Source organism: Heloderma suspectum, chromosome 1, assembly GCF_057233095.1.
Source record: "Heloderma suspectum isolate Gila_16-S chromosome 1, 16-S_ref, whole genome shotgun sequence".
In the NCBI taxonomy this organism is placed as follows: Eukaryota; Metazoa; Chordata; class Lepidosauria; order Squamata; family Helodermatidae; genus Heloderma; species Heloderma suspectum.
The window spans coordinates 388,564,578-388,581,948 of NC_139458.1; the positions used below are offsets into that span (position 1 = coordinate 388,564,578).

The 17,371-nt window shown below is 39.6% G+C and overlaps 1 protein-coding gene and 1 non-coding gene across 2 annotated transcripts in view; both read left to right on the forward strand.

The window, feature by feature from the left end:
* Positions 1-16,561, forward strand: part of WDR43 (WD repeat domain 43) — a 35,071-nt gene extending 18,510 nt beyond the window's left edge. Inside the window, exons 7-18 of the mRNA XM_084828602.1 lie at positions 25-89; positions 1,002-1,173; positions 1,572-1,658; positions 4,451-4,579; positions 4,851-4,991; positions 6,553-6,639; positions 7,823-7,854; positions 9,520-9,583; positions 11,144-11,257; positions 14,207-14,276; positions 15,230-15,282; positions 15,379-16,561. Of these exons, the coding sequence (XP_084684728.1) occupies positions 25-89; positions 1,002-1,173; positions 1,572-1,658; positions 4,451-4,579; positions 4,851-4,991; positions 6,553-6,639; positions 7,823-7,854; positions 9,520-9,583; positions 11,144-11,257; positions 14,207-14,276; positions 15,230-15,282; positions 15,379-15,528 (1,164 nt within the window). The 3' untranslated portion in view covers positions 15,529-16,561. The remainder of the gene's footprint in view (positions 1-24; positions 90-1,001; positions 1,174-1,571; positions 1,659-4,450; positions 4,580-4,850; positions 4,992-6,552; positions 6,640-7,822; positions 7,855-9,519; positions 9,584-11,143; positions 11,258-14,206; positions 14,277-15,229; positions 15,283-15,378) is intronic.
* LOC146359992 (small nucleolar RNA SNORD53/SNORD92) lies at positions 2,035-2,112 on the forward strand. The gene has a single exon (XR_014787059.1). It is a non-coding gene; the product is annotated as a small nucleolar RNA SNORD53/SNORD92 (small nucleolar RNA).
* Positions 16,562-17,371: the final 810 nt, after the last annotated feature.

The following is a 17,371-nucleotide window of genomic DNA, read 5'->3' on the forward strand; positions in this document are numbered from 1 at the left end:
TGATGATGGGTTCATTCTTTTCAGCCAGTGAAGCTAGCAGTTGTATGCAGAGATGGACAGTTGCACTTATTTGAACAAGTCTTGAATGGGTAAGTTGGTATTTAAACCCCAACTTTTTTGGTAGTTTTATTATTATTTGGATTTAGTGGTTTGGATTCAGTGCTGACAGTTGGCCACTGGAATGGAAGCCATTGGTGGAACAGATTTCCCTGTCCCTCTGCAGCCCCTGTGTACCCTGAAATTTGCTTCAAAGGGTTGGGAGCCCCTCCAGAGCAGATATGGGGGGCACAGGGGAGGAGAGCAAGAGACAGTCCCATGGGGACATTTTCATCAAAGTTTGTTGTCACATTTTTATTTGGATTTTGTGTTATCAAAATCTGGAGAGGAGTAATGAGGCAAATCTCAGTTGCAATAAGGCCCCGTTTGAAAGTATCCGAAACTTTGGATGCTCTTATAAGAGCACAGTATGTTTGATTTGTCACATACTTAGAATTTTATTTATAATTGCAGTCCTTCAATTGTGTAATTGAGAAGTGTGTAATGACTGAAGCAAATAAGGGTGGGTTCCATCTAATGTCCACTCACACAGGTGGACTTCCTCTTCCGCCCCTCCCCTCTGAGCCCCCTCCTCTGCTCCAGAAGGTCCTGTCATTCTATTAGCAAGAGGGACTAATTGGATACCACCCAGTATGTATTTACATAGGGTTGGATCCAGACTTATTCATATTTACAGTAGACCCATTGAAATCAGTGGAACCTAATTTAGTCATGACTAACTTACATCCCATTAATTTCAGTGGGTATACTCTACTAAGTCTGATCTAACCCATAAATGGGTGATGTGTGGAAAGAAACTAAACAGTAGCTGCTGGTTGCTATGAAAAGTCATGAGAATAGACTCAAAGACCCATTATGAAGAGATTTACAAGCTATGGAGGCAAGTATGCGAAATATAAATGTTTCATAGTGTGCCTGTTCTTAGCAGACTCATTTCTTTGCAGGTACTGCAAAAAACCCTTGACATCAAAGTGTATAATCCAGATCGCAACACCTGGAGAGGGCAGTGATTCTACACCAAAGCCAGTCCCTATTTTAGCAGCTGCATTTTGTTCAGATAAGGAATCTTTGCTACTGGTGTATGGAAACTCCTTACAGCCTGTCCTTGAGAGAGTGGTATGTAAGGCCTTTTTGAAATCCAGTGTTGATATCTTGATAATAGAAGTTGAATCTAAAAATTCTGTAAGTTGAGGTGGCTTCTATTTCATGCTGTGCTTTCTCATATATTCTTTATAATATTTCAGGAAAGCTTGAATTTTGCTTTATTTGCTTCAGAATTTAAAAAGCTAGCATTTCATATATTCCTTGCCTTGGTAATTTTATTCAATTATAAACTTGCGGACTTAATTTATAAATGAGCAAAGTACTTGGTTGGGTTTAGTGGATGATCTGAACATCTTTTGTTCAAGAGTATATCACATAGTTCAAACTACTTGCATGATCTGAGTAAAAAGTGTAATGACATGTAAAGGCATTGAAATTTGTTTTTGTGTTTTCCCCCATTCCTGTTATAGACTTTGAATACTACAGAATCACACATGTGCTTAGTAAGGGACATTCAGAAGACCCTGACACTTAAAACAGAAATGGCTGTAACAAAGGTGAGGTTTGAAATCAATCTCTCTCTTTTTTTTAAAGTGATCCTTTTTCTAATGGAGGTATTGGTTATCATAATATGAGATACATAGAGTAAAAAATAGACGGATTGTTTTCTACATGGAGGTGAGCTAACCTAAACTACATTTTACTTATTAGAATGGCTCTAGCTTACACACTTCAGTTCTGCTGAATATATGTTTGCATCCAATGCTAGGTGTGTAGGTAAATGAAGATAACTAACTACATTGTCCTAAGCATGCTTACAAGATGGCTTCATGATTAGTTCCTTAGAATTTTATTCACTTGCGTGCCAGTATGGACAGACAAATGTAGGCTTTTCTATAAATGAGTTGTAGGAGAGATTAAGGATTCTTGGGTGTGCTGTGATGACCTCCATCTTGGTTTCGCTTATCACTGAATTCCAATGATGACACATTCTCTTGGCTGTCTGAGCATGCCTAACAGGCGAAAGGAATGTATCTCTCTCAAATGGGCATGTCTCTCTATTCTAGGAACCTTTGTAATTAGGATCCAAACAAAGCCCACCAAAAGGCTAGACTGTTTGTAAGTAGGATCGTTTCTTCAAAGCATACAATGAACAATAAAGCAGTTCCGCTTGATGAGTTGCACTAAGGATGCAGTTCTATGCATTTGGGAGTAAGCTCCTTTGAAATCAATGCGGCTTACTTCTTAGACATGCATAGGATTGCCCTGTAAGTACTGGAAATATGCAAGTTCTGCCTTAAATCATGTATCTGGTACTATTTGTGGTTGCCTTCTATTCTGCTATTAACCTGTGTACATATTAAGCAGGGATGATGCCACCGATTCAGTTTATGACTTTGAGGAAAACCCCAAAGATTTGCAACATTCCCGCCCCGCAATGCACACTACCTATGGTGAATCAGTATACATTATAAAGAGTGCAGTGTAGAAAATGATGTCTTTTGCGCACAAGGTTCTACTCTGTGTTCTGTTCTGCAAAAAATCTGTTCTGTAATCCAGCTTTGCTTAGCTAAGTAAACAAATTCATGTGAAGCAAGATGTGATTTTTTTAGGTAGGGTAAAGCCTTTTCATACAAGAACTAGTTAAACTGACTTTGTACCCTATAAATATTATACATTTTACCAATCCTGTCCTGTGTCTAGCCAGTTGTTTGAACTGTATGCAAGCCTTGATCCTAGAGTAATTTCATCAGTAGTGTGGCACCTCTCCCAGTGTTTCTTTTCCTGCTTCAAGATTTAAATTGTGCCTCCTGAAGATTACTAAAGGCATTTAAGTTGGCAGAGTACTTACCCTTCTCTAAAGTCTCCAGGCAGAATAAAAGAAAATGGAAGGAGACCGTATACATTTTGCTACATTGTTAGGGATTGCCTTCTCCCCTACCTCCCAGTCTGCCATCTAAGATCCTCTGAGGGCTTTCTGCTGTGGCTGCCTAATGTGAGATTGGCAGCCAAACGCAAGAGGACCTTTTCCTTTGCCGGCCCTCAGTTGTGGAATGACCTAATGGCTGAAATGTGCCTGCTGACCTCCTTGAAGGTTTTTAAGCACGCATTAAAGACGATTATTCCAGCTTGTATTGCTTTATTGTTGGATTTTTTTAAAAAAAATGTTTTTAGGTCAAGGTTGTTTTTAGTTATATGCTGTTTGTATATATTGTCCGTATGCTTTTATGTAAATGGTTTTTAAACTTTGTATATTGTATTTTAATGTTTTAACTTTTGTAAATCGCCCAGAGAGCTTTGGTTATGGGGCAGTATAGAATTGTAAATAATCATAATCATCATAATTGTTTGTTGTTGTTGTTGTTGTTGTTGTTGTTGTAAGAATACAAAGAGGAAATCTCATGGGAAGTTGAGGCATGCAATCACTGGCTTTTGCCAGCTTCCATCAATATCTAAATGAAGGACTGATCAGTCTAACTACCTTTATCTCCTGACTCAGAGTTTTACAAAATCCCTACTGGGAGAAGGGTCTGAATTGTTTGTGTCTGCCTTGCAACTGCCCATTGTATCTTAGGGATGTCTAGTGCGTAACTCTATCCACAATCATCAACATAGCATATGCCTCTAGCACAGGTGTATGTTAAACTATTGGGGCAGTTGATATGTTATGCCATTGGTAGGTCTTGGTGATCAGCTGTTAATAAACCAATCATCCTTGCATCTGGTTCATTTTTTGTTAATTCTAGCAACAGTTGTTTTCCATTTCTAAGGCACAATAGATTTAAATATGTCTACTGGATTTAAAAATGCATTTTTGAAGGACAGTCATAAAATTAAATTTTAGTTATTAGCCTTACAGTTCTGTTTACCTGATAAGTATCTTACATCCTTTCACTCCGTTCCTTACTAGCCTCTTGTGTCTTGTTTGGTGGACTCCAGCCATGACTGTGATCTTAGTTCCTGCCTTGCGTACAGTCAGTTTCATAGAATTTAGGGAAGGAACTTTTTAACACTTTACAGCAAAGTTGTGTTTATGGATTTATGGTCAGTTTTCTCTTACGTTACTTTGTACAATTGTGAATAAAGTTCCAATCTAGTAGAGACTATTAACTGAGAACTTCCCTGTAGGGTTGTTTAAACATCATTTATAGGAGCTAGCTATCATGTGTGTCTTCTGAAAAATAAGAGCTTGGCTTTCAAGTGAAGTAGTAGTTCTTCTGCAGATTCTGAGAGTTTGAACAAGATCAAAATGATTGTTGTGAAATATGGAAGGCAGCTGTACTTGGACACATGCAGATCTCTCTCTCTCTCTCTCTCTCTCTCTCTCTCTCTCTCTCTTTAAAATTAGGTGAAAACCCCCATAGTCAACTCAGAAGTCAAAACGCTAGTGCCTGGGATTCCTGGACACAGTGCAGCTATCAAAACTTCATCTTGCAGAGACAAAATTGAAACTAAAAGGAAGCCAGGTGGCAAGGAGGTAAATTAGTCTCTGGTTAACCCATGGTTTGCTGCAGTGCATGCTGGGTGCATTCCACAGCCTTTTGAATATTCAACCCCTGATCAGGCCATTAGCCATGGATGGAACTGGCTGTGAGCAGCCTAGGACCATTAGACTAAACAAAAATCTGATCATGTGGACCCAGCTTTTCCTGGGCAATACAGGGAATTAACATACGGGATGCCTTCATCATACCAACCCAAAAGGAACCTTCTCAGTAAGTAACCATTGTTGCATTCTTGTTGTTTAGGAGAGCATTGAAGACCGCCTTGGTGCAATGGATATTGATGTGATGAAAGTGAAACAATCACCAGGAGGTCTTCCGCAGACTGACAATTTTGCAGTGCTTCTAGTTCAAGGTTTGGAAAGCAGTGATTCTGAGATTTTAAATGTAAGTATTAAGGGTATTGTACAAAGGGCTCCCTATAATGGTCATATTTCAATAATTATATTCATTATATTTTGTGTGACCCTTTCTTTGCCACTCTGGAAACTTTACTGAAGGCTAACATGAAAATATTTTAAATGAACTTCGTAAGGGTGGAGGTAGGTGGGAGGAGCTTGATTTTTTCCTCTCTGTGCAGCAGGCTAGTGCCTGTAGTGGTAACAGCTGCCATCAGCGTAGATAAAAATGGGATTTTAATTGTTTAACCAGTTATATTGCATCACCTTTTGAAGAACAATTTTAGTTTTAAATGAAACATTAAATCAAAACATTAACTTCTGCACCTATTTCTTAAAACTCAATTCACAACCCTCAGTCACACACTAAATTAAAGCCTACCTTCCTAGATAAAAGGAAAAAATTGGGAAAACATTTCTGAGGTAAATATTATAAATATGATAAAATAGGTAATGTATCACTGTGGCAAATTATGAATATGAGTATTAACTAAATAGTGTGGACATTTACTTTTAATTATCATGGAAAAACTTTATTTTCCCCAGTACTTTCAACCTTTGCTTCTGTAAAGGTCTGGGCACTGGGCCCACAAGCCTCACTCTGTACTGGATTGTAGCCCTTGTTTTCAGCGAAGTGCTTTTCCCTATGAATACAGAGCCAAGCAGGAATCAGTTCATTTCACAGTTGCCTGCCTTGTGTCTTAAGGAGATATAATTGTGTAGTGCAAAAGGCATATAAACTTCATGAGCAGAGTTTTTGGATTATGCTCCTAGGTATATGAATACTTTATTTAGTAACATAGGGGCATAGGAAGCTGCCTTATACTGAGTCAGACCATGGGTCCATCTAGCCCAGTATTGTTGACCCTGTGTGGCAGTAGGTTTCCAAAGTTTCAGGCAGGAGTTTTTCCAGCCCTACTTGGAGATGCTGGGGTTTGAACCTGGGACCTCTTGCATGCAAAGCATGTGCTCTACCACTGTAGCTCAGTGTAGGGCACATGCTTTGCATTCAGAAGGTCCCAGGTTCATTCCCTGGCGTCTCCAGATAGGGCTGGAAAAACTCGTGCCTTGAAACCCTGGAGAGTCCCTGCCAATCAACAGTACTGAGCTAGATGGACCAATCAGTGGTCTGATACAGTATAAAACTGCTTTCTATGTTCCTAACTGTATAGATGGAGTTCTTAATAACAGTGAGAAATGTAGATGGGTAAAAAGTGGATATGGAGAACAGTTTATAAACCACACATAGGTCTATTCTTATTTAGTGGTTGTTTACAACTTTCATGCAATCTTAACTTGCAAAATGCAGCTGGTAGTTGGAAGCAAAATAGAATTCCTCTTTTTTTCCTATGTTAGGCTGTGAGTATCATTGCTCATTCGTGTAGGCAAAACAACACCATCCAGTGGGTTTCACGGATGAATGGAGTTTTGAATTGCCAGTTGAATTACAAAATGCTACTCTGTATGCCACTCTGGCTTCTGGTACCAGGTATTTTTGGTGTCAATCTTAACTTGGTAACATGGTTGATCCCTTTCCCCACTTTTAACAGAAAGTGCTTCAAACCAAGAAAGAAGCGTTAATAAAGAAAACAGTAGCCAGAATGCCTGTATATGCTGTCATTCCACTGCTGCATGAGGTGAGAGATCTTGTATTACCTTCTGTTATACCACCTTTGTGCTAGACTCTTAGTTCAAGCAAATCAAGTGAAAATTACACAGTCAACAGGGGTGGTATGTTTGTGATTCAGTGTATATGACCTTTGGCTCTCCAAACTTGTGCTTGTCAAGTTGCAGCCAGCCTTCAAAATGGGGTTGCTGATGAAATGTGAGTGGCTGGACCATCTATCACAGGTTAGCCATTTTTTGTCATGTGACATTTAATGCAACACCAAAGTCAAATTAATGGTCATTCTGAAAAATGACAGCAATGTCATAGTAATATTTATTTTCATTCGAGAATTAGTATTCTACCCTTCTAATGCATATGCAGTATCTGTGCACATAGTACATGTCATATGTGAATGCGGTTCATGATATTGTTCTAACTTGTATGGATGTCATGGCACACACAGAAGAGAAGATTGCCCTGTGTTACTCATTAAGCTTATTGGTTAGAAGTCATTTTAAGTTTTTCAGACTAATAAAGAGCAGTGGGCCTCCCTTGCTCCTGGTTGTTTTAAGTTATGGGTGCAGAGGATGAGCAGGGGTTTGTATTTGGACACAGCATATTGTCCTTAATGTGCACATTGTCTTTCATTCCGATCACTTTTGAACACCAAGACATCACGCTATGTTGTACCTTGCATTTCTCTCTTCCCGTTGAAAATGGGTGCAGGGCTCAAGCTGGCATTCAAATTTGAAATATGTTATGAAATTGTATTCTATCTCAGTGTTCAACAGAGTTATTGCACTACAAACAAGCTTGCTGAATGGACCAGAAATTAAAGCAAAGGGTTCACTTTGTTCAGCCAAATGTAAAAATAAAAGAACTTGAAGTCTGAAATCAGCATTTAATCAGTAGATCCATCTTTCAATCAGCTCATGTTAAGGGGCAAGTTTTTGCAAACCAAAAGGATCTGATTTGTTTTGTAATATTGTATGTTATTTTTTGTGGTCTGGTAATAACACTCTGTTATAAAATCTTTATTATGATGCTGAATAAAATGGCAGCACACCTGGCAGAAAGCTTAGTTCATTAAAATGTTTTGAAGTAAGGCGTTGAATAGTTGAAGATTTATATATGTGTGTGTTGCTGAAGAGAAAAGGTTATATCAGAGTCTGATTATATCTCAGTGCCTGCTTTTTCCACTTCCTTTTTAGCTCACAAAAAGGCTGCAAGGTCATCCATACAGGTAAGTAAAAATATCTGAAACTCTGATTGTCAACATTTAAAAGGAAAACACTGTTCTTTTTACTATTCAGATGCTTCATGTTACATCATGATAAAACTGTGGTGACCCAGTCCAGCTGTGGTTGGTGCTTAAGCTCAGCTAGTAGTGCCAAGATGCGTATTTGAATCTGTGCCCCTTTCAAAGCAGTGTGGTACAGGTCGCTGGCGTCTACATTCAGCTGCCCGTCTGATTTGTTTATTATTTTAACATTTTATGTACTGCCCTTCAGTGGAAATTCCAGAGTGGCTTTCAAAAATAAAGATAAAATACATTTATGCTCATGATTCTTAATACAGCAAGTAAAATGCATGTAGAAGCTTGCTTACACACAGAGATCTCCTTAGCTGGAACTGAACATGGAAGGAAAGGTAAAAGTTTTCAGGAGGATATATGGCTGCAAAGTTTTTCCTGGCTAGATAGTTCAGAGTTGGAGTCGTTTAGCTTCCTCAACAAAAGCATTATAGGAAAACTTGAGAATTAGTTTTTACTTTGCCTTCTCATTTAGATTATTTTGAGGGGGATTGGAGTTGCTTTTGTTCATTCTGTTTGTTTCTTTGGATTTTTGCTTGCTTGTGAGAAAAGGTTTATAAAAATCAAAACATATTCTTTCTAATACAAAAAATACTTTTGGGGTCATAGGTCTAATTTGTCATGTGGACAGTACTGCTTACCTAATTGCACAAATGTGTAGCTTTGGAATGCAGGACTGGGCTGTTTGTCTCAGAATCTGAGCCTTATAGCTGCTGTTGGGTCATTAATGTGCCTTAAAATCGGAGCTCTAAGATGACAATGAATCCATCAGGTGATCCATGACATAGAGAATAAAGCTAAGACCTGGGGATGGTAAATGACCAAGTTGCTTCATCAATGACACCTCAGATATGAACAATCACTTATGCTTGGGAAAGTAAAACACATAATGTGTGTGTAGGTGCACAGCTGTCTATTTCACTCCCAGTGCACTTTGAGAATCCAATATGGTTACTGCTGTAATTCAGTTTACTCAGGCTTCAACAATTACTCATGTTCACCGTGGCGAACATAACGTGCTTCTAGTGAGCATGACAAATAATGCTTCCAGCTGCTGCTCCATTTTGAGGGTTCAGCAATGAGCATTAGCTGATCCCCCTCTTTCCCACTTCTCTTTTCTGTAGGAAAGAGAAGTGTGGGGGAAGGGAGCTTCTTCAGATGCTGCTTGGCGTTGGGGTTCTGAGTCCCTTTGTTGAGCAGTAAATGAAGCCAGAATGTTACCTGTCTACATTTCCCACAGGAGAGGTTGGTGGTGATGATGCCTTTGCTGTTGGGCGGAGGCACTTTCAGCCAGCGGGGGCACAGGACATGATGACCACAATTTTTGGCTTAGCTAATAAGGCCAGCCAAAAATTATGGACCCATGACTTTACACTTATCTTATATTGCAAGAGATTCAACGCTACAGAATAAATCCGAATGCTGTTTCTGTGAAGCAGAAGATGTTGATCTTTAATGGGCTGGTATGTCAGCATAAAACTGTGTATCCTTGTACAGTGCAGCTTGGATTTATCATCTTAAAATATGAAGCTTTTAAAATATATTTCTAACCTTTGCCAATAAATGCAGATCATTTTCTTTACTGTTCTTTTCCAGTGCCTCACAAATGGTTCGATGGCTAAAGTCTGTTTTAACTATACACGCATCCTATCTTTCAACAGTAAGTACACCAGTTAGACATTAGGGGGTGGAGTGGGCTTTCCCACCCCACTCCACCCCCATTTCAGGTTGCATCCAATGATTGCACAGATGGAAAGCAGTTCACACAACAGTTCTTTCTCCTCCCCTCCCCTCCCCTCCCCCCCTACACCCCCTAAAAGAGTTCTCCAGGTGATGAGTATGTGGGGTGTGGGTGTGAATAATTTGTGCTGCATTGTACGGGACAGCAGTAGAAAGGGGGAATTGCCTGAATTGCCTTGGGCAGAGGGGCAGGAGGGGAAGAGAAAGATTAGTTGTGTAAGTTGCCTGCTGTTCATGCAACCCTTTGTTTTTACACTTTCCTCTCTATCCTAAATGCAAGCTTATAAAATCTATTTATTTAAAGTGTATTATTTGCAAATTAATAAATTAATTTGCAAATTAATAAATTAATTGGGGCCGCGGTGGCTTAGTGGTTAAGACGCTGAACTGCAGACTGGAAGGTCGGCAGGTCAGCAGTTCGAGACCCGAGTGCTGCGTGATGGAGTGAGCTCCCGTCTTCAGTCCCAGCTCCTGCCAACCTAGCAGTTCGAAAGCAAGAAATTGCAAGTAGATAAATAGGTACCGCCTCGGCGGGAAAGGTAACAGAGTTCCGTGCACCTCGGTGTTCAGTCATGCCGGCCACATGACCACGGAAGCGTCTTCGGACAGCGCTGGCTCTTCGGCTTAGAAACGGGGATGAGCACCGCACCCTAGAGTCGGACACGACTGGTTGGGGACACCTTTACCTTTACCTTTATTTGCAAATTAGGTGCCATATAATGTATTCTGCCCCTATTCCAAAGTTCATTGATTCTCGATATGAACTGTACATTATAGTCATGTAACATTTGTGACACTTTTGACTGTGAAAAACTTGACAAATTTGGTTTTCTGGTTTCTTTCCAACTGGGAATGTATTGTGCTCATTGGATTGCATGTGAAGAAGCAAAACTATGGTTTTATACTTGGGTTGGTTGCTCAGGGGGAGCTAATCACATGGCATGCACATTTATAATTGTGTGACAAAATGGAGCAGAGAAAGCAGGATGTAGAATCTTAAAATCTCATTTTGCAAAACCCAGAGGAAATTTCATTACCTAATTGCCACATGGGTTTGAACATTTGTGGCACCAAAAATAACTGTAGTTCTGAACTGTACTGATTAGAGGCTGTGAAAGCTTTGCTTGAATTTCTCATTTTTATATCTTAAAAGTTAAGAATTCTGTGCAGTTCTCTTGTTCTAACATGGGAGCAAGGTTTGATGCACAACAGAGGAGCATCTGTCAGTGTTGCGGTTCAATAGAAAGCTTGAGCAGAGAGGCATAGCACAATTCTTGTGCTAGGCATTTACAAAGATGAAGCATAGAAAGTAATTCCTTCAAAGCAGAAAGTTTCAGTACAACTACCCTGCATGCGTACACTGAATTACTATCATGGCTGGGGTGGTAGTAATGTTGATTGTGAAAAATGTTCCTATGGCTCTTGTCATGACACCTGCTTTGTCTGTTGACAAGCATTTTATTCTCCCCCCCCCCCCCAGTTGCCAGATCTCGTTCCCCAACTGGGAATGCTATATCAGTTGATGGAGAGCAGAGTGAAGACTTTGCAGAAACTCTCTCGCTTGCATGGGAAACTCTATCTTATTATCACACAGGTGAGTTGAAGTTGGAAGTGTGGGACACAGGGAGGATGTGAATGTGGATTGGAGATACATTACAGATCGTAGTGAGATGCACTATAAAAAGTTGTGGACAGTTTTTCAGTAATTCTCCAGATGTGCCAGAATTCATAAGTGTAATACAGTCAAATGAGCACTTAACAAATCGAAGAATGAAACTATAGGTAATCAACATTTTCAGCATTCTTTCTTACTTATGCAGTCCATCATAGTTCTGACAATCATTAGGCATAGCTTCCTGTTCCTAAACAAAGTTTCAGGCTACTGAAGAACTCGTACAATTCTGGCAATTTAAGTATTTGTTTCAAAATGCTTCTATATAAAATGCAAGAGCAGTGATGGATCTGATTTCTAATGTATATTAGACTAGAGTTGATCAGATATGATATACAATCATTTAATAAACTCGGGGGGTTACAGAGGCATGCATCAATCCCAAGATTCAACTCAGTCCCCAATTTGGCGCATTGGAAAACAGACTGATTGGCTTGGACCAGTTCAGAGGCTGTCCGCTTTGACTCTGGTACCGAACCTGAAATCCAAGGCTTCATGGCTCCTGTTAACTATCATGTTATAGCTATAACTTTTTTCTCTTTGTCAGAATTGTATGACATTTGCAGGTGGAGTAACCCCTTAGGAAGTGGTTATGCCTGCCAAATTTCAGAAAAATAGGTGTGTGTGTACACACACACACACACACACACACACACACACTGCTGATAGCTTTTTTAATTTCGTGGCAGTATTGGATAAGAATTGCTGCAATTGTTGCTTTTTCTTAGGCGATCAAGCCTGAAAAAACTTAGAGTAATAGATGCAGGAAGTGTTTTGTGCAAGAGTAGCCTTGACATTTGAGGGTAACCAAAAGAGGATGTGCTTATCTCCCTGTGTTCCTTGTGGACCATTATTCTGAAAATGACAAATAGCCCTAAGTAAGAAACCTGCAAAGTTTCAGAAGGATAGGTGCAGTGGCTCATGTGAAAGGGGAATGTTTAAATTTGGAGGGGGGGAACTGATTTGCTTTCCCTTCCTTCGCCCCATTTTTTTTTTTTTTGGTAATTTGTATGAAACTGTCACACATCATAGAGATGCTCCCAGGCAAGAAATCTGCAAAGTTTCAGAAGGATAGGTGCAGGGTCTATGGAGTTATGATCGCAAATCTGTTGAAGGCTTTTTTTCATAGTAAAGCCTGGTAGTATTAGAAGAATATCAATCTCACAGTCTATCTGTGTCCTCCCCCAAAACACAACGATTGAAGCCCTGGTAAAACGTGCCCTAGGATTAGAAGATAGGCCTGTCAGTCACTACGCCACACTGCTCATAACCAGCATTTTACAGAAACGAAACCAAAAAACACTATTTTCAGGAGACATAAAGTCTGTGTACCTCTGAAGCACGAGTCAGTAACAAAGCCTCGTTTAGGTCCAGGTTCAATTCTGGTGGCTTAGGAGGGAAGTGTAGTTCACCTCAGGAAGTACCAGAACTGGATCTGATTCTGTGCAGGTTTTGGGCTTTGTCTGAATCTGGTGCACATCCCTACTTTTTAATCATGCTGTTATTTCAGTTAAGACTTGCCCATTGTAAAAACTGTACTGGAATGTGCTAGAAAAAAATAGATTAAAACATTTTGATCTACAGTAGTCATTGTTCCAGATAATTTGATAGCAGCTGGCTGTTTCTCTCATTTATGCCACAGGTCAACCTGATATTTTTAGAGACTTTCTGTTCTCCTTCCGTTTTTAATCTAGCAAAATTCAGTACATGTAATTTGGTGCAGTTGCTACATAGCCATATTAATAATGCTGAAACGAGCACTTGGGGTTTTGGTTTATTTTTAGTGAGGGCATCATCTGTTGATACCAGCGAAGAAGCAGGTTTACAGCATGTATTCCCACAACAATTTCTTTTAATGTCTGGGTTTGAGCTTCAGGGATGTTATTTTCTTCCCTAAATGCTACTTTTCCCTGGACTACACATATTTATGTAGCCTACTGAGTTTAAAATATTGATTTGAATAATATAACACTGAACAGAGTTTCTAGGACAGAAGCTCCTATAGCACACTAACCGCTAACCATTTTATGGTGGAATAACCTTTGTAAGCTGAAGCCCACTTTGTCACCATCATAAAGTGTTTTCCTCAGCATGTTGCTTCTGCCCACTGAGGATAACACTTCCTGCAGCTGACAAAGGGCCTATTCGCATTTAAAGTTGCAAATCATGGGTTATTTAACCCATGACTTGTGACAGCACATGCTGCCACCATTTTCAATATATAACCTCTGATTGGAGCTTGCTCTGTGATATCCAAACCTGGACACTATGGGTTAATTATGGGTTAGACAACCTACCGTTAACCTAACTACTAATTGTATATTTAAAGAGACAGCGGCATGTGCAAGGCGCACACTTCGACAAATTGTGGGTTAATTTACCCACATTTTGCTGCCATTAACTGTGAACTGGATCAAAGTGGGTTCTAGTCCACAAAAGTTTATGCCACAAGTTGTTCGTTTTTAAGATGCCAGAGGACTTCTCCCTATCTGTCGCAGGCTAAGAAGGATATTCCTCTGTTAATTTTCTGAAAGGTATATTTGATTCAACAGCATGTGATATTTCTTTATTACAGAAACGTATTATTCTAAATATGAGATTTTAAAAAATTCATTGGCACTTCCAATTTTTAAAAAGCTCTTCTAAACAAAAGGACAAAGTGAGGCGTCGTTCAACTTGTAAACATTTAATTAAACTTTTTAAAAATATCCACTCTGCTTTTATTTGATTTGAAGTTTTCACTTGGAGTAGTACTTCCTAATCACACATAACTCCTTTTTCTTTCTATGAAATAGTGTGAGCTTTACATGTAGAATGGCCTGGTTAGATAACATTACCACAACCCCTGTTGATGGCAACATTCCTTTTCAGGTTGCTGCATTGGAACAGGCTCAGGATGTACCTGATGTTGACCAGACTGCAAAGCTGGTATATGAAGAAGGTAAGCAAAGTGATTTAAGTGAAGTAATCTTGGGAGCAATCAGGAAATGTGGTGTGCGATGTTTAGTTTCTGATCCTTTGATTTCAGATTGAGAGCTGGACATGTTCCAGTTCAATCTTGTCATCAGTTGAAATGGATTGTACGGAGTCCATATTTTTGGATCAGCCTTAAATATTTGAATTAGTTTTCCTGTTACGTTTATGCATGTCAGACTATCAAAGGCTTTATGCATGTTTTCCTCCAGTGTTTAGTCTATGTGCGAAGGGGAAGTGGACCTATGTTTGCTGGCCCCACCATCAACGTTGCAAGTCGTCGGTGCATACTTCTGTAAAGGTTCCCTCTTCTCAGGCATCCTGCTGAACATGCAAATGTTGGGCTCAGTGGGGGACAGGAGGCACAGTTCTACTTCTTCCACATATATGCAAAACATGTGGAAGAAAATGTGCATAAAACCCTAGGAATGGGGAACCTCTGGCCCTCTAGATCTTGTGGAACAACAGCTCCCGTCAGCCCCAGCCAGCATGACCAGTGGTGGGAGTTGTAGTCTGACAACATCTGGAGGGCCACAAGTTTCCCACCCCTATCTTATGTAAATGGCAAGCTCATGCAGCCTAACTGTAGTACCACAGTGTTGAATCAAAACCAGTGAGTGAACCATGGAAGCCCTGTTGCTGGCTTGTTCAGGGAAGAAGTATCAAGGTGTTTTGTTTCTAAGTTACAGGCTGAAACCAGCATGTTAGTCCCTTTATTTATTACTTGAAGGACTGGAGATTAGTTTTAGAATTTGTACTTTGCTCAACCCCTTCTTCCCCTGCCAACAAAATTACTTTGGATCTGCTAAAGTATTATAACAATGGTTTAAATGGTTGAGCTCTTTAACATATAGTAGTGTATGCTCTTTGCATCTATTTGAAGAAAGATCCACATCAAGTACTTGTGTTCTCTACTCACAGAATCATCAGACGAAGGTTCAGATGATGAAATGGCTGCAGAAAGAGATTCAGATGTAAGTAAAGGTTCCTTCGGTTTGTTTCCCATTCTTGGAGGTTGGATGGTTAAAAATGGCCGCAGTACTGACATGTTTTGTTGCCCCCTTCTGCAGGACAACTGGGATGAAGATGATGAGAAAGAAGAAGACGAAGAGAATGATGAGAGAGATGAGCTATCAGACGATGAGCAAGAAATGATTGTAGAAAAAGAAATCAATGGAGAATCAGATTTGGACCCAGAAAATGAAAGTGAAGAAGAATAACACATACTTTAAAAGAAACGAAGTCTGTTAGAGCAGGCCACCAAAACTTTTACTTTCTGGATTGCCATGCTGAAAGCAGCTTGCATCACATGAGGGAGTGCAGATTTGATATCTGTCCAGAGTGTGTGAGACCAGATTGGGACATTGTACTTCCAAGCCCAGAATGTATAACAATGCCAGCCTTCTTATTTCCACCCTATGCTTCCCGGGATCACAATGAAACACTTTTCTTTTACATTGTAGGCAAATTATCCTTATTACCTGGACATTCATTTTGCTTCTCAACTGAAATAAACCAAGGCCCTATGGATGGTAAACTTGTTGATGCTTTGTTTTATGAGTTCCAAATTCTGATGGATTGAAGACCACTCTGTATCTTCTTACTTTAGTTAAGTACTTTTCCAGTTAGCATCTTGCTACATTTTTTGGAAGAGAATAAATATTTTTGTAAGACGTAAAACCTTACTGTTGAATTTCTTAATAGTTCTGCCTCTTCCCTCCCTGCCGACATCCATTTCCTCATAACAGAATTCATGCCTTGGCAATGATATAATGCCAACTAGGTTGAAAACAGCATTTTCTTTTAAAAACCAAACTGACTTTTTATATGTGTGTGTGTAAATCAGTCACTTTTCTTGTACTTAAAGAAAAATAGACTCATTGGTGGCTCCTAACTTTTTGTTTTAATTGAGCTTGTATATAAGATTAATGCTGACCCAGAGAGAGGGCCCTGAACCGCGCTCATCTTTGGAAGAGTACGGATTTAAAAAAATAATGAAAAGGGAGGGCAAATGCTTGTGAATAATGTAACACAAAGCATATGCATTTATTGTGAATTTTTAATCTTAGGGGCAGAACAGGGGTTGCTATTAGCTCAGTTAAGCTGAAGTGGTATAAACAAGAGCAAAATTGGGTAAAGGTTTTGAGCCATTCACCGGTATAATGTACAGTTATATTTGTCTATAATTGGAGCTGTTGCAACCAAATACTGCCCTCCTTTGTAAAGTGAATAAATATACATTGCCTTTATCAAGTACTAGTCCTGTCATGTGTGGGTTATAGGTTGGGTGTCTGCATGTAGAATATTGTACTGATAACAATTCATCAGTTCTTTTTCTCTCTCTCCAGGGAAACAAGCTACCAGACACAGGTTTGAGAGAGATATCAGCTCTTGAGCTCTCCTGCCACATTTCATTACCTCTCTCCTGCCTCCCATTTCTTGCAACTTCATTCTGTTGTCTTTGTTGACTTGGCAGAATGCAAGTGCGATAGCTTTCTGTTTACCCATTATTGTCTTAGAGTATATATGCGGCAAGGCCAAAGGAATGAGATATGCAAGAAACCCAGCTGGATTGTGAAACTGTAAATTAGTGACACCTGTCAAAATGTGTTGTGTAAGTGCATGTTTGTAAAATATGAAGGAGCATAGGAAGAGTATCAGTACAAACATCCCGGAACAATCTTCAGAGGCCCTAACTGCACAAAAAATGGTGCACTGAGCGACATTAATGCAGCCTTTATTATTGTCACATCAGGTTTCTCTCTGGGCGATTAACAAAAAATTAAAACCTTAACAATATAATATAAAGCATAATATAAACACAATTTATGTACATTTAAAAATAACCAGCAATAGAAAACCTGGTTAAAACCTTATATGCTGTCAAATGACTGGGAGTAAAGTCTTAACCTGATGTTGGTGCCAGATGGACTTCACTCGGGGGAGTGTTCCATAACCGGAGGGCCATCACCGAAAAGGCCCTCATTGCCATCCTCCAAACCTTCCTCAGGGGAAGGACCTGGAGGAGGACCTCAGATGACTATCCTAGTGTATGGGTAGGTT